Here is a 25,045-nt window from a genome sequence, read left to right as displayed (position 1 = left end):
TTCACTATTCTTTGGGCCCAATTCTCACAAGCGTTTTATAATGGCGCAATCCCATAGAAAAAAATTCCTGTGAATCAGTCTCTTTATGTCTTGCCAATTTTTGGTGATGAACGGTATGTTGAGTTGAATTTGTTCGGTTGTGCTTCTGTGGATTTTATGTCTGTTTGTTGTGTTTCCAGTATTCCTCCTTCTGTCTTTAAAGTGTTTGTGGGCAATAAATTTACAGGGAGCGCGATAAGTAGAGCGACTTTGGTTTTGTTCCAGCAAAAAGGCTCCATTCCAGTGGGCAGTTGTGAGTTTATTGGTGTTGGTTGGCTCTCCGGTGTGGTGGTTTCATTTCTTCCATTTGGTTTGTTCTATTTTGGCTACTTCATGTGGGTTGGTCTTTACTGGTACACAGCCTCTTTGTGGTGTGGGCTTGTTGGTTAGAGGTTAGGTTTTTTGGTTGATTCTGTATCTGTTTTTCCACTAAGGTTGGTGGTTTGTGTCTTTTCCTGGTGGGTTGTCTGGTTGTAGTCCAGGTTTTTTCTCTTTTTCCTCCTCGATGTTCAGTCACTCAGATTTTATGGCTACTGGCTACTTTTCCTTTGTCAATGTTCCTCATTTGTTGGCGTTTAAGGATGATAAGGGTGGGATATCCCAGAGGTCTGACCATCCTAGGGGCAAGACCTATTCCAGGGGCAAATTTGTCCCTTATCCAAGGGGGTTGTTTTCTGGTGTGGTTTTCCTGCGGCAGAAGCCCCACAGTGCTAGAAGCTTGTGATTGCAAGGTCTACAAATGGCAGATTCTTAAGTGGCAAGTCCTCACTGTGTTAAAAGACCTCACCCAAGCAAGTGGACCCTTGCCCTTCAAAATCCATCAAGGACAACATTGACTCCCTCGCACCAGCCGTGGCTGACCTTGGCAACCTCTCCTTTTCCACTGGAGTTTTCCCAACTGCTCTCAAGCACTCCCTTGTGCAACCTCTGCTCAAGAATCCTCTGCTGACCCTACCATTCCGTCAAACTACTGCCGATCTCGATCACACCTTGCCTGGGCAAACTCCTGGAGAGGCTGGATATTTCTCAGCTATCCCCTCCACATGGAATCATTCAGTTGTTTCCACGACTATCAGTCTGGAATTCGAGCATCCAGAGGCATGGTAACTGCTCTTCTGAAAACCTCTCTGCTCTCAAACCTTGACACTAACACTCCCTCTGTCCTCATTCTCCTTGATCCCTCGTCTGCCTTGGACATGGGTAACCACAACATCCTGATCTGAAAGCTTTGCGACACCCAGGGAATCACAGGTCAGGCTCTGGCTTGGTTAACTTTCTCTCAAACCACCCATCCCAAGTGAAACTTGGTGCCTTTCCCTCGACTATCACCCTCTCAACCTGCAGCATTCTCCAGGGTTCTAACTTATCCCCCTGGTTCTTAAACATCTACATGGCTACCCTGGCAGGTGCGATTGTCACTTTCACCTCCAATTTCCAGTGTTATGCGGATGACATGCAACTATCCTTCAGGCTACCATCAGTCGCCTCCTCCTACTCACTCATACCCGAATGTCCGCTATTCAGTCATAGTGTGCTGCAAACAACCTTTATCTAAATTCTAGTAAAACTGAGATTGTTTGCATTGGGGCCCCTGCTCCCGCTTTCCACCCTCTCACTCTGGCCAGCCTCGCGCCCTCCCCACCTGCGAGGCCAAAAACCTTGGGGGTCATCTTCAACTCCACTCTCTCCTTCCGCCCTCACATTTCCGACATCTCAAAAAAGTCTAACTATCAACTATACCTCCTCAAAGGCACGCTACCTTTTCTCACTCCCCCCCCCTCCCAACGGCTCACTGTCTCCAGAGCCCTGGTTCTCTCTAGGCTGGACTACAGCAACAGCCTCTACCGCAACCTCCCTGCTTCTACCCCTGCACCCTCTACAACTCATCAAGAACAGAACCGCAAGACTTATTCTTGGCCTCAAGCCCAGGGACCGCATCTCTCCAGCGCTGGAATCCCTTCAATGGCTCCCTGTGGCTGCAAGGAACAAATTCAAGACCCTCTGCATTGTCCACAGGAATTTCTGGGGCCTGGGACCCAATTACCTTAAACGGTGCCTTCGTAAATACTGTCCCTCCCGAGCCCTCCGCTCATCTACCTCCAACCTTCTGCGAGTGAGTCAGTTCTCCAAGCAGAGATTTGGAGGGAGATCCCCTTATTCAGCAGGTGCCTCCCTCTGGAACAGCCTCCCTGCCACCCTCCGTCTTGAGTCGGATATTCTTAAGTTCCGGAAACTCCTCAAAACCTTCCTCTTGCTTCTCGCTCACTTAGCTCTCTTTCCCATGCAGACTCACTCACTCACCAGTCGCTACAAACTGGTTGCACTTGGTCCCCTGCCCACACTTGCTCGATCTATATACATAGATCATTCCGTCTGTCCTCCCTTGTCTTCACCCCTTAATGTACACCTGAATAAACCGCAGAATTGCCCCCAGGCCCATTTGCTGCATCTAAACTGTTAAATGTATCATATTCACTTAATCTGCGTGTGCAGACCATTATCGTCTCAGCAATTCAAGGGCTCTGAGCAACGTTCCCCCCACCCTGTGTTCCCTCCCTCCTGGAGCACTTTGAAACACTTGCCTGTGTATAGGCGCTTTATAAATAAACATTACCATGCCACAATACCCTCATAGCCGTGTAAAACCCTGTAACAATGGTGCCTGGAATTAGAGAGTGGCTCAAAGTGGCGTTAGCTTCCGGGTGGTTATACCCACTGTTGGGGCCTTGTAGTGGTAACGGGATCACAGAGGCAAAAAGGCTCTGTGTGGTGGTTGTCTCTCAGAAGCAAAGTCTTGTGTTGTGGGAACCGCAGACTTGCATTGGTAGAGTCCAAAGCAAGAAGTTTAAAGATGCCAGAATGAAAAGTGGGAAGAGCAGAGCGTGCATGCTCAAAGTTGTTGAGTGGCCAAGGTCAGAGGTTGCAAACTCAAGGTGGCGTTCTCTAAAAAGTTTCAAACACTCACAGTGGCTACATTCCAAGTGGCAGTGCCCCACTGTGGTACAATTGAAAGTATGTCAAACCTCACTGCGACATAATTCAGAGAACCGGAGCCCACAGGGGTAAAATTCAGAGTGAGAAGATGAGGATCACAGGGGCAGAATTTAAACAAGGCATGGTGCAAAGTTGTCAAGAATCTTTTGATGCAAAATTCAAAGTTAGGATGTTCCCCCAGTGGTAGTATTCAATGTGACAAACTGACAGCCGCAAAGTTCAAATTGACAGAATTTTAGAATTAGTTAAGAAAGCCCCACGGTGGTAAATTCAAAGTTAAGCCCTCACAGCAGCAAAGTTCAGAGTGACTGAATATCGCAGTGGCAAAATTTCAAGTTAAAATTCACAGCAGCTAAGTTCAAAATATCAGAATCTCAGTGGCAACAGAGTGACATAGGCACACAGTGGGAGAAATCAAGTAACAGTCACCCAGGAATCAAAATTAAAACTCACAGCAGTTAGATTTAAAGGCAACATTTACGGCACCTAAATTCAAAGTGACAGAATCTCACAGTGGCAAACTTCGGAGAGTCCTACAGTGGTCAAAATCAGTATTAAAAAAAAGAGTGTGCCATAGTGGCAAAAACCTAAGTTAAGACCTCACAGCAGCAAAGTTCAGAATGACAATCTCATATTGGCAAAATTCACAAAGTTAAGAAATGTCCAGTGTGACAAAATGCAAAGTTAAAACCTCATAGCAGCGAAATTCAAAGTATCAGAATCTCACAGTGACACATTATGAAGATAAAAACGTGTAGCAGCTGAGTTCAAAGTGACAGAGTCATGCAGTGGTAAAAATCAAAGTTAAAAAAGTCCCACAGTGACAACATTTAATGTTAATAACTCACAGTAACAAAATTCAAAGTGGCAGAGTAACACAGTGGCCAGAATCAAAGTGAAAACCTCACAACAGTAAAGTTCTGATTGGCAGAGTCCCAGTGTGGCAACATTCAAAGTCTAATGGGGGGAAATCTCGGTGGTGAAGATAAAAAGTAGCAAGAAATTATTTGAGTATACTAAATCATACCTTACCTTCTTTTCACTGATTGCTTGGTCTGGTGGGCTAAGCTGGGCACCAGGCAAACATGGACCTTCCCTTATCCACTGCCTTTCGCCAGCTGCCATAGGCCAACTGTAGAAATATGACTGGGGGTTAGGGGTGGGGAGGACTCTGGTGACTTCCTGTGCCTATTGGAAGTCTGTATTTCTTAAAAAGAGATTGGGGTAAGGGGAGTGAAAAATGGCACCTTACAAAACAAACTCGTTTTAAAATTAAACTTGTGGTTGTATACTGCGCTTTATGCTGGACATCAGCTTCTTTGTGCAGTACCGGGACTGGGTACCAAACCCATGGTGCTCAGTGTAGTCTTGTGTGCAAGACGAAAGCGTTGCCCCCCCCCCCCCCCCCCACCGAGCTATGCTTCCCGGAAGCCAATGACTAGTGACAAGTGCACATTTTGAGACCTGCAACAGAAGTAAGTTAACAAAAGACCATGAGCCATAGGTGGAAATAAACTGAAGACAAACAAATAGGGAAGGGCACAGAGAGAAGGATTTACAGGAAAATGTCAGGTCAGTATTTGTACAGTGACGGTGAGGAAGAGTTGGAATGATGGTAGGCAAAGAATGTGATTAGGTTAGGGTGGTTACTCCTTATAAGGGCAGGACAAGAAGCTTAAGGGCTGACTTGAATGCACAAGTGTTGGTAAGATTTGTGATGTTATGGAATCAGGAGGAGTTCCAGTGGAGAAGGTGGAGTAGGGAAAATTATTAAAAGCGAGAGAGACGATTGTGCAGCGTGCTGAAATACAGGGTGTGTGAATTAGAGTGGTGGAATATGGGAGACACCAAAAAGAGTGGGCAAGGCAATATATAGATGTAGGAATTTGAAGTGGAGGAGCACAGAGAAGCAACTGGTGTGAAGACTGTAGTTGGGCTGGGGGAGAGAGTTGGGATTACACCATGGGAGAACATGAAGAGCGAGTGGCGATGTTAAGAATTTTGTCCAGTTGGTCAAAGGAATAAAGAGGGAGACCCCCCCTCCCTGCCCCATCAAGAGGAGACTCGAGCAATTGTCAATACGGCCACGTCTCAGAGTGTAGATAAGTATTAAGAACAGTTTTTCTAAAGTCCAGCTAAGGGCGTCATAAAACCCTATCTGAGGCAGTACAAAAACTGCACTCTTAGTATAAGGCTGCAGCTCCTGAGGATGTGGGCAGCATGGACAGAACAGCCAGGCTTATTTTAGGGAGGGAGAGAGCGATGGAGCTTGCTACAAAGGAACTGAAGCATACATATGGTCTAAAGAAACACTATGTATTATAAAACTCAAGGGTTTATTTAAATAAATACACATATGCCAAGATAAATCTTGGGTAAGTACTAGAACATATAAAACAATTACAAAAACCAACTCAATGCCTATGGTATACAAACCAAAGTATATCTTTATTTAGAGGAGCATGAAGCAAGTCAAAGTGAGTCAACCCCAATAGTTATACATTCAGGATAGCAATATACTATTGGGGAATAAAACCAGGTTTCATAACGGCTTTTAGAATACCAACAATAATTCAACAGTAGTTGAAACTAGCAGTCATGCAGTGACACTCAGTCGCAGAAGTCACTTAATAGACTAACCCTGTTGCAAGTATATACCTTGAAACATTACTTTTTAGAACACAGTTAGCTAGTAAAGCAACTCATAATTTCTGGAAGAGCCTTAATCTACTCAATGATAAGTTTGAACACTCAACTATTTTAAAATGCACTAAGCAAGTCAGAGAAAGCAAAACCCAATTGCAGTTTAAGAAAGATTGTATTTCAAGATATATAAATTGACCTACTGGTGCAGAACTATACGCTACCCAATAGCTAGTCGTACACAGTATACTTTTCAGAAGGGTACAATACAGTTTCTAAGGTAAGCAAGAACTTTGGGAAACTATTTTAGAATAGCACTAAAGCAACTCAGGGAAAGCACTAGCCAGTGTTTTTAAGTTTAGAAGAGCTGCAGCTGCTATTCAAGGTAGGTAAAGACCAATATACTTCTAAAAGGCGCTAAAAGCAACTTAAAGACAAGTATTAACTTCCAGACTGTTTTAGATCTCTATCAAGCAGATCAGGGAAAGCAAAACTCAATTGAACACTTTAAGAATAACAATCTGTTTTTCAAAGTAGGTAAACCCTATTGGTAAGCTTTTACACTCTTTCAGTTAAGAATAATAGAACAGTACTAACACGTAGTACTTTTTAGAATGTGGGACACTATTCAAAGTAAGTAAAGCAACATATAGACTTTTTTTTCTTTTATTTATTCAGCTTGGCAGCATAACACAGGTGAGCAACACACAGGCCAGGTACAATGTAGTTACAGTTGAAACAATACAGGCATACAGTAACTGCTTCCAATGTGGACATGTTCATCAAGTACATATGCAGAATAAGCGCGTCGTAAGAGGACTGTGATTCAGGATGGGGAACCTAGTTGGGTAGGGGTAATAGCTGGAGAAGATTCATCCAGTGTCGCATTCAAAATCGGACATATAGCACCGGAATTTAAGCCAGATATCTCTGGGTCTTGAGTGAGTGGGTTGCAGGTAAGACCAGGTTTCCTCAGTGTCTTAGGCCCACGTGACTGCCCTGAGCCATTGAGCATGAGTGGGGGGTGTGGGGCATAGCCAACAGAGTAGGATGGATCGTACTGCAAGGAGCATGTAAAGGCCAGCCAGTTTTATGGAGTCCCGGGGGAGTCCGGAGAAGTCGTGAAAGAAGCACTTTATTGGGGAGGGGTCGATAGGGTGGTCGAGAATAGCGGATGCAGTGGAGCACACCATACCCCAGAATTGGGAAAGGCGGGGGCAGGACCAAATCATGTGAATATAATCGGCAGTATCCTGGCCACATCTGGGACATCTTGGGGAGTGGTCACTAAACATGCGATGTAATCTGTTCGGGGTATAATGAAACCTATGAAGTATCTTAAGCTGAATCAATTTGAAGCGGGAGTTAAAGGATACCCGGTGTATACGAGCACACATATGAGCCCAGCGTTCATCTGTCACCTCCACCCCAAGGTCGTCTTCCCATGCTCGCCTCAGTTTAGTGAATTTCGGAGTGGATCTGGATTGCACTATGGTGTACAGCCTAGATATTTGACCTCTGGTGGGTGTAGGGGAGGTCAGTTCTTCAATAGCGGGGTCATCTGGCGGTAACGCTGGGAACATATGGTAGTTTTGTTTAAGGATTTTACGAAGGGACGAATACTGGAGCCATACACACGGGCCACATCTCAAGGGCAATGGGAGGTCCGGCCACTCAAAGCTGCCCTGCTCGAAGACGTTTCGAAGCAGCTCGTATCCCGCCTCAGCCCAGCGTCGCACCATTGGTAGCGGTACTCGTGGGACCCCCGGAAGAAAGTTCCAAAGCGGGAGGTTGCCATGGAACGGGTAAGCGGTATCAACCAGTTTCCATATTTTCGTTAATGCCAAGGATGTACAGGCGACCGGGTCTAGTGAGTCCAGTGCCGAGGGGACGGGTTGTATCACCAGGGAACGGATGTCCCGGTCACTAACCGCTAGCTTTTCAAGTCTGTTAACTAATGGTGGGTTTGGGGGGTCCGTCGTGTTAAACCAATACGATGTGTATTGAATTTGGGAAACCAGCCAGTATCTAAGAAAATCAGGGGCTCCAAACCCCCCATTAGCCATAGGGGTAGACAAGGTACCAGGTTTAAGTCGAACCGCACCCTAGTGCCATAGGAAGGAGTTAATAGTGTGAGTCAATACTCGGAAGAAGCCCTCGCCTGGCCATAAGGGGATGTTGGTGAACCTGTAGAGTAGTTGGGGTAACACTATCATTTTCAATATCCCTATTCTGCCTGCAATTCAATATCCCTATTCTGCCTGCAAGGGGGATCGGTAGCTTACTCCAGGGCTAGTGTCTTAGTCGCCAGATGCGTAAGGTAATTTTGATAGTTCTCCTCGAAGGTCGACTCGAACCGTCGTGTTTTTCTATTCCCAGATAGGTGATTTTTGACTGAGCCCACAAGAACCCCAGGGTATCATGAGGGGGGAGGGTGCAATCCGTGAGTGGGAAAAGAGTGGATTTTGAGCAGTTCACCTTGAGGCCCGAGATACGACCGAAGTGGACGACGTCCTTCAATATCGGTGATAAATTGACCCTGGGGCAACATATGAAAAGCAGTGCGTCATCAGCGTACAAGGACACTATCACCCTGACCCGCAGTGCGGAGCCCTCTATGTGCGTGGGATTGGCGTAGCATGTCAGCAAAAGGTTCTATTGCTATAGCGAAGGTCAGGGGAGAGAATGGACAACCCTGTCTCATCCCCCTAGCGATCTTAAAGAGAGGGGAACATCGGTCTTCAGTGCGGACCCTAGCCACAGGATTTGAATAAAGCACACTGACCCAGGAGACAAAGGTGGGTCCAAATTTGCATTGTTCGAGGACCCGACAAAGGTATTTCCAAGAAACCGAATCAAACGCTTTTTGCATGTCGAGAGTGGCAGCTACCACGTGTACATTGGGACTTATTCTACTAATTATATTAAAAAGACGCCTCAGGTTCAAAGAGGTAGAGCACCCCGGGATAGAGCCCGCTTGGTCTGAGTGGATAATAGATGGCATACAGGGGGCAAGTCTTATCGCTAACAATTTGGCGTATATTTTGACATCACAATTTATGAGCGAGAGCGGGCGATACGAACCGCACTGTGTGGGAGATTTACCAGGTTTGAGCAATACCGTTATTGTGGCTTCTCGATGTGATGGGGGAAATATGCCCGCCTCTACTGATTCCTCTCAGAGAGCTATTAAGTGAGGGAGTAGGAGAGCTTTATAGCGTTTGTAAAATTCAATCGGGATGCCATCAGAGCCGGGGGCCTTGCCCGAAGAGAGGGAGTCTATGGCATCCGAGAACTCCTCCGGGGTGAGCGTGGAGTCGTGGGACCCAGTGGTCTCAAGGGAAAGGGCCGACAGGGGGAAGGCATCGAAATAGGAACGGACTTCCTCCATTGAGGCCTCATCCGAGTTGGAATACAGGGCTTCATAAAATGTAAAAAATTCTGAGTTGATATCTTGTGATGCGATAGCCATAGAGCCGTCGGGCCTTTCAATCCCGGGGATATGCAGAGCCCCCAGCTCACGGCGGATGAGTCTAGCAAGGAAGCGGCCAGGACGCTCTCCCTCTCCGTATTTCCTCACCAGGCCAGGGTCATCTAAGAATTTTTGTTCGCAAACGGCCAGGGACCGGAATGTGTCTAATTCCACCCCTATAGATGCCAGGGTCTCAGAGGTTGAGAGTAGTGAGCATTGGGCCTCCAGGATCGATAGTTTGGATTTGCTTTCAGCGATGCCCTCTGGAATTGTTCTGAGAATGCCATTTTCCTTGGACAGCGCTATACCCCTAATGTAAGCCTTAAAGGATTCCCATAGAATGGCCTGCGAAGACACTGAACCTGTGTTTATTTCAAAGAACTCTTCAATAGCTACCTCGAGCTCGGAGCTGAACAAGGGGTCGAGGAGAGAATGGGGTTTCATCCTCCAGTGTCTAGTTCGGTCGCGGTCCAGACCCCAACCCATGGTAATGGTCACTGGTGAGTGGTCAGATAGGGTTGTAGGAAGGATCATCATTTGTATAACATTTTTTAATCAATACATCTGAAATCACCCATCTATCAATTTGGGAATAGGAGTCATGCACCGAGGAGTAGAAGGAGTAGGCGCGAGAATCAGGGTGGAGGAGTCTCCATGCATCAACCATAGCGAGGCGGGGCAGGGATAACAGCGCAGTATAGGCTGCCTTGATGAGTTGGCGGGGTCTGGAACCAGATCTATCGAGGCCCACGTCAAAAATTGTGTTGAAGTCGCCCCCCCAAAGAGTGGGAACTAGAGGGAAGCCATTGAGAAGGGATGTGAGATGTGCATAAAATTCTGGGTCATCTATGTTAGGGCCATAGATGTTCAGTAAGACCACCTCCCTGTTCTGAAGTGTGGCATGGAGTAGTACATATCTGCCCTGGGGGTCTATTTGTGAGGATATAAGAGCATATTTAAGACTCTTATGAATAAGAGTCATGACCCCACGGCTTTGGGTAGAGAAGTTGGTGAAGTATCTTTGGGGACCCCACGTTTTAGCAAATCTCATACATTGTTCGGCGCAAGCATGTGTCTCTTGCAAGAAAAGGATCTTGGTCCCACGACGTTCGGCCTGCAGCTGGAGTCGTCTCATTTTCTTAAAATTGCCCAATCCCCGCACATTCTAGCTCATGAAAGTCAGGTTATTTTCAGTCAATAATGCAGCGGTGTTCGTATCAAGAGTGTTAGTATCCAATGGACCGATTTAGCAGCACTGTAGCCCCAGTCATTACACGTTACCCTGTGATCCTCCTCCGCTGCCAACGCCAAGCTTTTTATAACATAACACCCAACGTATCCCACATCCCTCCCCCAACTAGAGGAATGACAATCCCAAAACCCTTTAACCAAATCCAAACCAGTGGCATCAACGCCTGGGGGCCTGTAGGCCGGACTGGTGGCGCTGCTCCGGGCCAATGGCAGATCCGAATAAAACATAGTGCTTACAATGAAGATTCGTCCGTAATTTGGAAAAGGTTTTTGCACATATTAGTGTGGCACAAACTTGTAGAGGTGAACCAAGCTGAGCTAATTAAGGAGTAAAAGATCAATATATTCCTGGTGCAGGGAGGTGGCCGGTGTCGGTAACTCCCCATCGCAACAGCTGAGCAGTTGTAGGAATATGGTTGGAGGGCAGGGTCAGCATGGGAAATGTTCATCAATGAATCTGGAGGCCTCCTCCGGGATTGTGAAAAAAAATACCTGGTTGGCGTGCTCTATGCGCAGTTTGGGGGGATATAGCATGGAGTATTTAATTCCATGGTCTCTGAGCCTTCCCTTCACTGCTAGGAAAGTCTTGCGCTCCCGCTGGACAGCCACCGAGAAGTCAGGGTAGAGGTGTATCCTTGCGCCACCCAGCATAAGCTCTCCCTTAAGTCTTGCGGCCTTGAGGAGGGCAACACATTCTCAGAAGTTCAGCACCCAAGCTATAATGGGTCGTGGAGGAGCGCCGAGCTTAGGTTTAGCTGTCAGGGCCCGGTGCGCCCGCTCTATAGCAAACTGTGGGGAGAGCCTCGGTGAGTCAAGGAGCGACAGCAATGTATGTTCAACAAAGTCCTCCATTGGTTCATTGATACCATTCTTGGGAACACAGATAATGCTGAGGTTGTTAATGCAGAGGTTGTTACGCCTCGATCGGGATTCCAAGTCCTCATTTTTCGTCTCCACCTCAAGAACTCGGTTGGAAAGAGCGGTGACCTCACCATGCAAGGCACCCAGCCCATCCTCGGCGGAGCTCGCCCTGGTCTCGACCTCCGACACTCGACTGTCAGTCCATTCGATATGGACCTTGATGGAGGATATGGTGCCATTCATGTCATCTAATGTCGAATGGAGCGTGGTGAAGCCCTCGCAGATGAATTCCATCATGTTCTGGGATTCCGGGGTGACAAGCGATGAGTTAGTAGGGGCCTTCTCAGGGACCTCTTCCGACGATCTCACCGGAGTCTTTGCAAACATACTGATGGAGCTCTGCTTTTTCCTGGCCCCCTTGGTCATTGTGGCGATGACGAGGGTCGAGCGGAGTGAGGGAGAGCTGGTGGCGCCTCGGTCAGTGTGAGAGGGGACCAGCAGGATACAGCCCCCTAGGGGACCAAGTCACTCACCCACACCGCGGGCGGCCGCCCAGGGTGACAGTAGGATATTGCGTTCGACCCTGTCAGGAGAAGGGGGGTCCCCCAGATTGTGCAGATGGTTGAATTGGTGTGCAGAGGCAGGCAGCCCTATCTGCCTACCGTACCCCAGGAGGGGGGACCTAGAGGATCAGGTAGGTGATCAGGGGGTCCGATGACCGTGCTCTCGCCCACACAATGGATGCGACTACTAATGCAGCCTATAGGAACTCAGCCTGTAATAGGTGAGATGAGGATGGAGACCCAAATCCACCTGCGTGTAGTCAAAGGCACCCGTTGCAGGTCACCGAAGGGTTAGACGGAGTGACACCATTCCTTCTCCATGGAGGACAGGAGCTCAGGTGCAAGTATCCAGTTATATTTGCTGGGGGGACGAGGGTGAATGTCTCTCAGCCTAGTAGTATTTGCCTATAGGAAGGACAGGACGTGAACTCCGGAATAGGTGATGTGGTTCACAGGAGGCTCCAGTTAATATGTGGGGCGTACAGTCAAAGTAGATGGGAGGCCATAATGATGTAACCAGGGGCTAAGGTCCCTCCGGGCACAATGCAAGAGTCTAAAGCGGTCCAACCCACGCGTAGATGGAGCGAGAGGATTCAGGCGAACCCACGGCGCAGGGACACCTCGGGGTAAGGTGGAGCGGAGCCGAGACAGGGACAAGGCCACAGTATGTCCTCAGATGCAAGCCACCGGGCCCCAGTGCGTTCTGTATCAAGTGTTCACTGGCGGTGTCCCCCCAGGACAGTGCAGACCAGTGTTATTATTGCACCTCGAGGCCGGGTACTGCCGGCAGACAATCCGTGAAGCACTGCAGGGAAGAAGTGAAGCAGTGCCACTCCACGGGGGTGTTCATGGGGCCCTCTTCCTCCACGTACCTTACGGCCACAAGGATCTGGCAGCTTAGCGCATGTCGTCAGGGGAGCGTAGTACCTGGTGTCCGCTGGTGTACCGCAGCTCCACCCCGAGCGTTGAAGTCTCGCTGACGGTGGGGGGGAAGCCCACCACCGAACAGCCTCTCCAGGTAAGTGCAGCAATCGAGGGGGGGTGGCCGGGCAGGGCCGATGCAGGGGCAGCCGCCTCCCCGAAGCGACGCCGGACCAGCACACAAGAGTAGGGGCAAGCCCCGGGCCGCACAGCTCCAACGGACACGTCCACCCGTGCCGGTGATGTGCGGCCTCAGTGCACGCACATGCTGCCCTCGATCCCCACATCTATCCAAAGCCGCGGAGGCGTGCCATCCCCCGGCGGGCCTCCGCAAGAGTAACGGGGTGTCTCGGGCACGCCGGGCGGATCAGTCCGCCTCTCCGCCGGCACTGGATTTTGGCGCATAGGTGCGCCGCCGATGGGGGATGGTTGCAGCGGTGACCGATTACAAGGGTCCCCGGCACCGTTTTTTGTCGGGATTTGGACCTTGGGTCCCTGGGGCAGCGGCCCGTAAATCTTGACAGCTTGGGTCCAGTCTTTGGTCGTAAAGGTGCCAAATCAGGATCGTGTGATCTGCCTGCCACGGAGCTTGAACTTCAGGCGGCCATCTTGTTCGGCACTCAACAGCGCCCCACATATATGTTTCGATAGTGCTCACACCCACAATTGTTACAGGAAAACGACAGTAATCACAGTTCCACTGTTTAAATAGTAGTGGCTGGCACTAGCAATTGTTACAGTTATAACACCAACTCATTTCCAAGTAAGTACTTTTACACTCATAGTTTCCAAGACAGAAGCGTCATCTATTGTAGTCCTTCCCTAGTCAAGTTTTCTAAGAGGCAGATGAGGGACCCTAGTGGTCTAGGAGCCAGCTGTAAGCACGTCAGGAAAGGGTTCAGTTGCAGGAAAGTCAGAATTCCAGAGAATATCTTCAAGTAAGTATTACTTGAAGTATTAGCTTTTAGAGTTAAAGTGTGTTCAGGGACTTCAGAGATGGCTCCCTACATGCGTTGCAGCATTAGGCCTGAGCAAATGGTATGGGCTAACTCCGAACCACATGATTCACACAAGACTTAAGATTCGTATTACCCAAGCCAACACAGTATCTAAGAGAAAAGAAGAGCTTATGGGTGGATGCCTCCAGAAATCAGCAGCGCAGGTGCCAGTCCCTGGATTCTTTGTCCAGAAACTGAAGAAATGGACATAGAATGGGACTTGCAACAGCAGTCACCATAGGAGGCTTCCAGCAAAGGATTATTCTCGAGGCTCTGATTTTGCACCTTGTCATAGGAGCCAGATGAAGAACGAATATCGCCAGTTGGATTCTCTTCACTCTCTCGGTCGTGGAGTACGATGAGGGGATGTCAGGGATTCTAATCGTGTCTTCGGAGGTCCAGCAATAGTCCAAAGTTTCAGCCGGAATCAGACTTGGAAGACCCTGCACTGCACTCAGGCTTGAGGTCCCAGGGGATTGGTGTTTTTGAAGCCCAGCAAGGTCACAGCACGTCAAGGGATGGCTCGTTTTGCAGGTCTTCTCAAGACTGGTGGATGTCACCAGGCTCTGGGTAGGAAGGTAGGAGTCATCGCATTCGGGACCCCCAGGTCGCTTTGAAGGAAAAGTTACATCAGTCTCTGGTTACACAGCAGGCTCTCCAGTCGGAAATGGTTACACCCGTCATTTCTTCATCTTCCTCTTCGGATTTGGTTCCAGTGGTCGACTTGTCAGCCGCTTCCAGGATCATTATTTATCAGGAACTACAGCACAACTTCTGCAAACTCTCCCTGCAATTTACAGAAAGGGTCTTCTGACTGTTTGATCAGGAGAGCCCCCCTCCCCCAGTGGGAACTGGTTCCTTTCAGGTAAGGTGAAAGACAAGGGGCTGCAGAGTTTTGGACTCCTCCCTCGGTTCCTGCCTTCTCAGACACTCTGGAGCCTCTGTGGAGAATACAAAGGATTCCCATCGAAGACAAAACTTCAACTGTGGTCATTTCATGCTTGAGAACGGCAGAAGACCACCCCAGAAACAACAAGCAAATGAGAAATGGTGAAAAAAAGAAGGAATCCATTATTCTAACAGAATGGTGGCCTTCCTGTGCATTACAGATGTGGATTTCACAGACTGCGAGTAATAATGACTAAAAGTAATAAAAGTAGTTACACTGCCACCAAACTTGCAATTGTAACAAAAATGTTACCAGGTAAGTAAGCAAGGGGATACACTGTATCCCCTGGGCACTCAACATACAGTGGGGTGGGGTGTGCTGGCTCACTAAAATAAAATGTAATGGGGATGGGAATCCCACTTTACTTCTTGGGAACAGTAGTTCACCCAAGATAAAGTAAGACAAATTACAAAGGGAAGCCCAAAGGGGCAACCCAGCCTAAGCCTAGAAAGTATAGGAAACTACATCATACGCTATGGACAGACATAAAAAGGTAACCCATGAAAAGAGTAAAAGACTAGGTGAGAGGAAGAAAAAAAAATAGGATTTCCACTGTCCAATGTCCTGGGGTTAACCTAGGTCAGGAAGATTTATCACTGGAATGAAAATGTTAACCAACAATAAGAGTTTCGGTAGCTTTGTGGATGAAGAAAGGGCGGATCTTGATGTTTAGGACATGGATCCTTGCAGCAGAGGTGCACAGTGCTCCAGATAAGATTTTGAATTGGAAGCAGTTTACTCCTTATGTTTTAAAAGTTGGGAGTAAAAAAATTATAAGCGAGTTAAAATGTTTTTACTGGAAATCAGAACAGAAATGTTATAATTATTTCTTTGCAACTGGTTATTAAAACACATTAGCACCCTGCAAGTGCAGGAGGGATGGGGCAGTGGCGGTAGGTGCTGGGGTGCACGCGCTCGTGGGTGAGCAACAGATGAAGTGCATGATAAGATAAGTGCAAGCCTCCAGGACGGAGGGTGTGCCGAGGATAGACAGAAGCTGGGGGCGATTGAGTGTGGGACGACACAGCCCCGAGGATGCATGACGGCCATGGTTCCAATCAAAGCAACCATGAGATTAGCAAAGGAGATAAGGGGAAGTAGGAGGGGGTAAAGAGGACAGTCTTGAGGAGTTTATGGAATTTAACGAAGTCCTGCTCAAGACGCAGAGGAGGGGGAGGCTGTTCCATAGAAAGGTACCAGCTGAGGAAAAGCGATCAACCTCCTGCCCTCTGTTTAGCGAAACACTTTACACGCAGAGTGTCAGTACCTGAGGAGCGCAGAGGACTTGAAGAGGAATATTTAGTAAGCGAGAGTTGCAGATAGTGTGGTCACAGGTCCCAGAAAGCATTGTGGATGATACAGAGGGTTCTAAGTTTAATCTGTGAAGCAACTGGAAGCCAGTGAAGACTTTTAGGGCAGAAAAGATGCAGTGCCTGGGCTTGAGGCCAAGGATAAGTCTTGCTGCCCTATGCTGGATTAGCTGGAGGGGACGCAGAGTAGAAGAAGGTAGATTCAGGAGGAAGCTATTGCAATAGTCAAGCCTGGAGAGAACCAGGGCTCGGGTAACATTGAGCTTCTGGGGAAAAGTGAGAAAGGGTAGAATTCCTTTGACGAGGAAGAGCTGAAAGTGGGACTTTTTGGCAATGTCCCGAGTTTGAGGGAGGGAGGAAGGAGAGAGAGGTGTCGAAGATAACTCCAAGGTTTCTAGCTTTAGAAGAAGGAGCAGGGGGGCCAGAGTTTAGTTGTGCAGTTACATTTAAGGTGTAACAAAATAAAGCCCTTTACACCCCATCTTGCATAGAATCTTATTCAAGGCCACAACAAACAGTACTATAATAATTTGCATACATTTTCTGGAATAGTCTAGCCGAGCCCATGAGACTGCAACAGTACCACAGGTATTTTAGAAAAAAAGACCTGCATTACCATCTTTCTTACCCAAATATTTCAAGCTGGCACCAGCACAATGCCAGAAATGACCACCAACCATGGTCCCTGAGAGTTGAAGGCCTGAGCAGCAGTATGTATTTTATTCTGGATGCTTCACGCAAGCACTTGTTTCTAGCTCTACAAAATATTTGTGTAGGATAATCTGAACGTCACCCTACTATAGAACATGATTGGTATCCCACTCGACTGTGTCTGACCGCCTTCACGTGCACTTTCAGGCGGTCCCACAATGAAGCGCTTTACAAAGCTTCAATAATAAAAACATTTTTAACAAGCACCGTGCTTTAGTGGTCTATTGTTACTGTCCTGCCTAAACTACTAAAAAAAAAAGCCTCTTTTTACCTTAATAGAGGGGAACATACATTTATACAGATGATGTGTGGTTTACAGTGGGTATGCATCTCCCTGACTGAAATGAATGAACCTGCTGTAGATATATTTGTGTAAACTCTGCCAGGGCTAACTGACAGTCAAGCATCAAGTCGGTCAATAATTTCATTATAGGGCATTCAAATCCCTATGAAACCACTCACAAAGCACCTAAGAAAACAGCGTATTAAGAGAACAAGGAATTGTACAGGTTTTGTTTTCATACATACCATCGTGGCGATCTTGTTGGTTGGCAGTCCTATCGCTGGATGCCTCAGCGACTGTTGTTCCCAGTGAGGTGGTGCCACCCGACACCTCGCTATACGCCTCACTACGGCTAGCCTCCGGCACACTGTCACGCGAGCTGAAGCGTACCCGCGAGCTAGAACGAGAGCTGAGGTCCGGGCTGATATCCGAGAAACCAGGAACATCATCAAACTTAGTTGGAGTAACGGTGAACCGGACAGATGACATTTTAGGAGGCATTAAACGAACAATACGCGCTTTTTGTAAAGCGTAAATTCTGTTGGCGCTGGGCTAAACGCGGAACAAATGATGGATCATGGGCAGAGAGAAATCAAAACTAGCCCCTCGTTCTTTACCCAATACATTAAAACGCCGATTCACCTTGTGGGTTGTGGTGAGACGACGGTGTGATTTGCCCACTTCTTTCAAAACAAAATGTTACGTTGTGCCCTTAAAATTCTAAATATTAAACAAGTAGAGAGAACACTAAAGGAAAGAATATGTGTCTCCAAAAGCAACCCAATGAGGTACACACATTGCTGATGGAATAATTCGAAACAATGAGATGGTGGATAAAGTCACGAGTAGTTTCTGTATAAGCAATTATGTTTGTCTCATTGCTGTTTTATAAAGAAATGAAATGCTGAAGATATATGTGTAGATTATATAAATGTACTTTTACAGAATAGTTTTCATTGAATTTTATCGAAACATAAAAAATATCTATAGTGTGGGAATCTTCCCTACCAAATAAATGCTCAGCTGTAGAGAAACAGCCACTGAACGCATCATGGCCAGGAGAGTGTTGGGTTTGTTCACTATTGGAAATGGAAATGCTCTAAACGCCTGGGGACTTTAATTTTCACAGAGAGCATAAAAAGGAACAACACAAACAGACGCAGTTATTTAAATTAAAAAACAACTCCTAATTCCGCGACATCCTCTTCAGTCCAATCCATCTGCGGTAGAGTCTAGTTTTTATCGGAGAAACGGACCTTAGCAACGCTTCGCCTGCTCTCCGTCATGTGAGCTGCACGTTCGGACGTGTCTGAGAAGTCACGTGCCTCAGATTCCTCACTTACATCAACTGTCGTTTGTTCCAAGGCGTGGCTTGAGCAAGACCGGCTGGTGCAGGATCTTTGCCGAGAGGGTAAGGCCGGAGCTTAAGATCGTATTGTGGCTCAACTCCCAACTCAAGAAAATCCACAGAACAAATAAGCATTTCCAAAGAAAATGTTGTGGAGATGTCAGGGAACCATCTTTAGTGGGGATGACCTTAGAGGAAGCCTCAGAACACAAGTATACATACCAAAGCACTTGGGAGGGAGATTTGGACAGAGACATTGGGAGACATAATTTATCTCATAGGAATGGATCTGGGCTACAATTATTTTAGGTGGAAGAATGTGAAAAATTGCAATATTTTTCACTGAAAAGTCGGGAGTCTCCTGCCTAAATCGGGACTGTTGGCATGGCATGTATGCACAATGGAGAGAGGAAGGAAGAGCAGGGGCTACTAGAGCCTGGGAAGGCAGATTTGTAAAGGGAAATAAAGGAAGAAGGTTGTGGCCCACATGTCTCCTTTATCGCAGTTGGTATGGAGGGTAAGCAGGGCTGCTGCCACACAGCCGTACAACTGGCAATGAAGGGAAATGTTTCCCCACGTGAAGAGGCACTGTCGGCAATCAAACGTGCAAATAGATTTTTTAAAAGGTGGCATTCAATCGGCCATGAGGGCAGGTTTGTCGTGGGCTGTGGTACTCCGGTACATGGTCTGGAGTTATCGTACCACCCCTCATTCAGTTACTAAGGTTTCACCGTTTATGTCACTGAGGGGGCGTCAACCGGGCACCAAGTTATGTCCGGCTTGGGTAGGCTTGGCTGGAAGCGTGAATGTGAATCGCAAGAAGATAATGGAACTGATAGAAAAAGCCCAATGTCAGTACAAGAGTGTTTTTGATGAGGTCGCTAAGGTTAAGGAGCAAGACTGGGCAGTTGGAAATGCAGTGCTAATTAAGAATCCAAGATATGGACTTAAGTGCTGTGAAAGCAAATTTCTAGGTCCAAAAAGGATTATGGCTGTAAGAAGAGGTGTAGTGATTGCTGGGGGAGATGAGGTTTGGCAGAAAGGAGGGTTAGTGTTAAGTAGCACACAGATGAGTGATGAGCAGGAGAAGGAAGTTGAGTTGGGTAAGGTTTGCACCACGGTGGAGTTCAAGAATGTTGGTGAGGTGAGTAGTGTAGTAAGTGGTGAGTTGAATGGAGATGATTTGCTGAAGAGAAAGATCAGAAAAGTTCTGGTCAAATTTAAGGATTTTATTTGTGACTGATGTCATTATGTCTCTTATTATACCGGGGGAGATATTTTGTGTTTATCTTGTGCTCCCTGTTAGGGAGAATTCTCTCTTTAGGCTGAATTTCCTAACCTAGTGAGTCCCCCAGCAGCTTTGCTGGATTTCTGAAGTTTGTTTTTTTCCTCCTGCCAAGAGTGAGACTCTTTTTTTTTCCTCCCACTATTGGAAATGATTATGGTATTCCTTTGACTGGTAATGTGTTTTATGGGCTATGGGGTCCTTTACTCCAAAGGGTCTCATGTGTTTTTCCTTTGTGTGTTACACAGCACCCTCCGTGACTGACTACTGTCTCCCAGGGCATGTAAAGTCACCATTGGCTTTACTAGTCCCAAATTATTAACAGAAACCAGTACAAACCATCATATTGTGGACGTACTGGTCGGGGTAATTCGATTTCCCCGGGGTCTGTCAGTCACGGGGGCACGTCTCCATCCCCCCTGATCGAGTTTTGGCTGGTGGCAGTGGAAACTACTTTTTATATTCGACCGCGAATATTTTCCCGTGGGATTTTCCCATTGTTCGAGGCTACCAACTTTAATTATTTAATTCGCATAGCCTTGAACATACCGCCGGTTTATTTAACTAATATTAATTCACCGGTTGGTATTTTTTGCCAAGACTCGATTCTAAAATGGCGTTTGTGTTCTCTTCTGTGACTCCAACCCACGTCGAGCCCTTTGTTCCACTTTTTGGCGGGCTTCTCCACAGAAGCCTCCAAAAGTGGTGCCACTCTGTCTGGGTACCACAGTGGGTGTGAGAGGGGGTTTAGGCACCCTGGACTGAGTTACCTTGGTAACTCAGGTCGCACTCTTGTGTGATTGGCCCAAGTGGTGAGCCGGCCGGCTCACCACTTAGCATGTTTGAGTGACAGATAGGCTGAGTGAATGGGGGTTTTCTGCATAAAAGCAGGGCTTTGGGGACTGGAACTTCAGAAGTCGCCACAGGACCTGAGAATCCGACGAGGGAGAAGCTGAGCCGACCTACCACGACGACACCACCGGTGGAGCCCTCAGAACGGATTCACCACTTCCCGACGACAGAGAAGATCTCCCAGCTGGAGTGGCTTCTTCCCCCGACTGGTGGGCACAACCAGTTTACCTTCCTTTCTTCGCACCCCAGTCCGGTTTGTGGTCGTACTGCCCGTGCCAAGCACCCCGGCAGCCGGATAGCCACTCACCACTGAACCGCGAATCACTGGACAGCTCCTTGTACCTGAGAAACTCTGCGGCTGGTTTCTTCCCTGGCAGTGCAACGGACTCCTGTCTTCCTCCACGACGAGATCCCCTCTTCCCCCGGACGCAGCACCGACTTGCACCCGCTGCCAGGAACAACTGGCCCCGCTGGAGCGTTCTCACCACTTTAAGGTACCGTGTCCGCCAGGCCTCCGTTTCTAAAGATTGCTACAAAGTAATAATAACCCCTTAACCTTCTGGACTGGGCTGGCCGCCTTGGCCCTGTAACTGGTCCCTTTCTTTGGTCCAACTCCTTTTTGAACCTTTACAAGACTCTTGTGCACTGCAACCGTGTGACCTTGGACACATTTTGTTTGGATCCTATGAAAGTGGATCCGGCCTCTTGAACTCTAACTTCACGGTTCTACTTTGCCTTTCCCTCTTGTTATGTTCTGATAAAAGTTTTGGGATCTGTTTCAACTTGTTCTCTGCTCTTCTCTCCCTTTTTAAAACAAACTATTAGAGTGCCATCTAAGTTAAGCGCTCACCGCTGTCTGAAAATAAGTGGGGCTTTACTTAAGACTTGTCTAATGTTCTTTTAAGGGAGTGTATATCTTTTAGTGACTGTGTTTTTTAATGTGTGTTTTTCTAGATGTGGTTTTAAATAAATAATTATATCTCTTTTACACAAAGCCCTGGTCAGTGTTTACTTGTTCTACTGTGTTCTCTTGACCTATTGTGAATACTCTGTATACTGCCTAACTCTTCTTGAAGGAAGTCTGACTGCTCAGCCACAGCTACCAAGTGAATCTGTGTGGTACAGAGTGCTACCAAGTGGGTTTACTGCCAAACACCTGTAGTCCTAAATCTTTTGCAGTGGTCCCAGAGGGAACTGCACAGGTTTCTGCCTAACACTGGTGTACAGCGATGGGATTTGTATTGATTATACACTTTAGAGTGCTTGTTGAACACTTTAGGACAACTAACCACAGAGCTTAGCACTAAAAAGCTGATTTTCTAACTATGTCTGCTATGGAGAGTTATACCCCAGAATCATTGTCTGCCAAAACTGCCGATTGCTTAAAAGTATTGTGTAGACATAAGAATCTCTCTGAGAAGGGCAAGAAAATGGAACTTATAGAAAGATTGTCAGAAAACCAAAGTCTGGGTGGTACAGAGGAATCTACCCCCCCAGCAAATGTAGAAAACAGTAATGGTATTGATCTGAATCAAAGTATTGAGAATGAGTCAGAAGAGGAAAGTGAACCTAATGAAGTTAGCAACTCTGAGCCTCTGTCTGCCTTACCTACTGCACCTACTGGGCCCATACCAGGTCCCACATGTAACCCTGCTTATTTTGAACTTGAAAAAATGAAGCTTGAATTAGAGTACAAACGTTTTTTAGCTCAATCTGAAAGAAACCAAGAGCTAGAGTTTAGAAGAATGAATGCCCAGGCTGAGCAGAAGCAAGCTGAGTTAAGACTCAGAGAAATAGAGCTTAATCATGAATTAGAAATGAAAAAGTTGTCTGTGGAAAATGCTTCTCTCTCCTCTGGTTCTTCTAGGAGTTCCAGTCCCAAAAGACCCCAGATGCCTAAGGAATTAGTGGGTATGTATGAACTTAGATTGGATGTGTTGGATTGGTTGAAAATGTTTGAGTATAATCATGGGCTCCAGGACATCACAGGGAATGAGTTACTTCCCTGGTTGTTCTCTAGGCTTCCCCCTGTTGCAACTGATGTGGTAATGGAGTTGGGGGAGGTGGATAACAAGGATTATGAATGTGTGAAGCTAGCTTTGATAGCTAGATTCGGGAAGACCCCTTCCCAGTACCTTAAGAGATTTAGGACCCTCAACAAGCATGATGGTACCCCTTGGGCTACCTGGGTGAGTGAAAGTTTGAAAAACTTAGAGGGATGGATTAAGGGTTACAGAGTTAACACTTATGAAGGAATGAAGAATCTTGTAATGTTGGAGTCAATTTATGATGCCTGCTCTCCTGAGCTCAGACAGCACTTGGCGGATTCAAAGGAATTAGATTCCAGGAAGTTAGCTAAGGCTGCTGACTTGTGGGTTGCCAACAGGGCCACTCACAAGTATTCTGGGGCTACTCAGAAAAAGGATGAGGGAAAACAGCCAAAAAAGGACTCCAAAGAGAATTCCAATAATTCCAATTCCAAAGAGGGCCCCAAACAGAACCAAAAGGGTAAGCCACCAGGGAAACCAAATCAGGCTAGTGTACCTCCTGGTGCCAAACCAGAAGGAGGTCAGATCAAGCCACCATTCCAGAAAGCATTTGGTAAATGCTTTGTTTGTGGCTCTACTGACCATGTGAAAGGAGATCCCAGATGTAAGGGTAAACCTTCAGGGGTCCAACTTGTCTCCTTAGCCTTCGCTCCAGAGGAGGAAGTCCAAATGGCAAGTGGAAACTTTCTATTAGTGGCTGACGAACCAATTGAAGTCTCAGCCAGTGTTTCTTTAGTGTCTCTGGGTCTGTGGGAACAACAGAACTTAGATGTCTATAATTCTATCCCAGATAATACTAAAGATTATTATAAGGACAGTGTCCAGGTGAATGGTCAGGAGACTCCTGCCATTAGGGACACTGGGGCCAGCATAACTGTGGTGGACAAATCGTTTTTTCAGGCTGAGAATGTTGCTAAGGCACCCAAACGCCTCACCAAGTTAGCTGGAGGGCCTGTGCAGATGCTTCCCCAATTACCAGTTCTCATCCAGTGCAATGACATGACTGTGAAGATACCTGTCAGCATACAAAGTGAGGTGCCAGGAAGGGTTCTGCTGGGTAATGACTTGAAAACTCCTGGAGTAGTGTCACATACCCCCAGGTCCCCTAGTAAAAGGTTACAGGAGCTCACCAGACCTGCAAGGGAGAGAACCATGAGAGGTACTCCCAAGGAGATGATGAAGAAAGAGATCACTCCTGCTCCACTGGAGATGCCAGCTGCTGTCTCTAAGAAACTAGAAGAAAAAGGGAAACCTAAAACCTCTAAAAAGAACCTCACAGCCAGCACTCCAGTGCCGCCAACAAGGACTTCCCCTAGGTTGTCCAAAGTTACACCAGTAACTCCCCCTCCAGCTGAGGCTGAGAGGGAGGTACAACCCTGTGTGGTTGAACTAGACACTGAAGAAGAGCTAGTGGAAGGCCAGGAACTTATTGGAGATCTGGATCCTGTTGACCATCCTGAGCTGCAGCCTTTACTGGCAGAAGGTTGACCCAACAGGGCAGACTTCAGTAAGGGACAGAGAGAATGTCCAACTCTGAAAGGTCTTCGCCACCAGGCAGATGCTCAGGCTGAAGGGCAAGAGCCTGGGAAATATAGGTTACACTGGGAAGATGACCTCTTCTACAGTGAACCAACCGAGTCTGCACCTGGGGACCACAAACGACTTGTAGTACCCCAAGAGAACAGGCCACAGTTCTTGCAGTTAGCCCATGAGATTCCTTTGGCTGGTCACTTGAGTTTCAAGAAAACTAAGGAAAGGCTCTCACTCTACTTCTATTGGCCAAAGATGGGGGCCGAAGTAGATAAATACTGCAGGAGCTGCCACACCTGCCAGACTTCTGGTAAGGTTGGCTCCAAGAATGTGGCACCTTTAGTGCCTCTCCCAGTTGTGGGAGTCCCATTTGAGAGAGTAGGGATTGACATTGTTGGTCCCCTTGATCCTCCAACTTCCTCAGACAACAGGTTTATACTTGTTGTAGTAGACCATGCTACTAAGTACCCTGAGACAATTCCTATGAGGACTGTTACAGCTCCGGCTGTGGCTAAGGCCCTCCTTGGTATTTTTACCAGGGTTGGATTTCCTAAGGAAGTAATCTCTGACAGGGGGTCAAATCTTATGTCTCACTACATGAAAGCCATGTGGAAAACCTGCAGAGTTACTTACAAGTTCTCAACCGCATACCAACCTCAGACAAATGGGCTGGTTGAAAGGTTCAACAGAACCATGAAGAGCATGATAGGTGCTTTAGAGGACCTCCTTAAAAGAAATTGGGACCTTCTACTGCCATGCCTTCTCTTTGCTTATAGAGAAGTCCCTCAGGAGGAAGTAGGATATTCTCCCTTTGAACTTCTCTATGGTCATCCGGTCAGAGGTCCATTGGCCCTGATCAAGGAGGGGTTGGAGAGTGCTCCTTCCCCCAAACCAGTCAGAGTGACTGACTATGTGATAGGTCTCCGAAGGAGAATGTCACAAATGATGGCAGAAGCAAGTGATAACTTGCAAGCTGGACAGGCATTG

General features: G+C 47.3%; 1 protein-coding gene across 2 annotated transcripts in view; it reads right to left on the bottom strand.

Annotated features, from left to right (window-relative positions):
• Positions 1 to 18,266, bottom strand: part of SLC12A6 (solute carrier family 12 member 6) — a 3,180,404-nt gene extending 3,162,138 nt beyond the window's left edge. For both annotated transcript variants that reach the window (XM_069633764.1, XM_069633765.1), the window contains exon 1: positions 17,241 to 18,266. In XM_069633764.1, the coding sequence (XP_069489865.1) occupies positions 17,241 to 17,496 (256 nt within the window). In that variant the 5' untranslated portion in view covers positions 17,497 to 18,266. The remainder of the gene's footprint in view (positions 1 to 17,240) is intronic.
• Between the last annotated feature and the right edge of the window lie 6,779 nt (positions 18,267 to 25,045).

Source organism: Ambystoma mexicanum, chromosome 13 (assembly GCF_040938575.1).
Source record: "Ambystoma mexicanum isolate Mex_15411 chromosome 13, UKY_AmexF1_1, whole genome shotgun sequence".
Taxonomy (NCBI): domain Eukaryota; kingdom Metazoa; phylum Chordata; class Amphibia; order Caudata; family Ambystomatidae; genus Ambystoma; species Ambystoma mexicanum.
The sequence above is the reverse complement of the archived record's forward strand: the minus strand, read 5'-3'. Positions and strand labels throughout refer to the sequence as shown.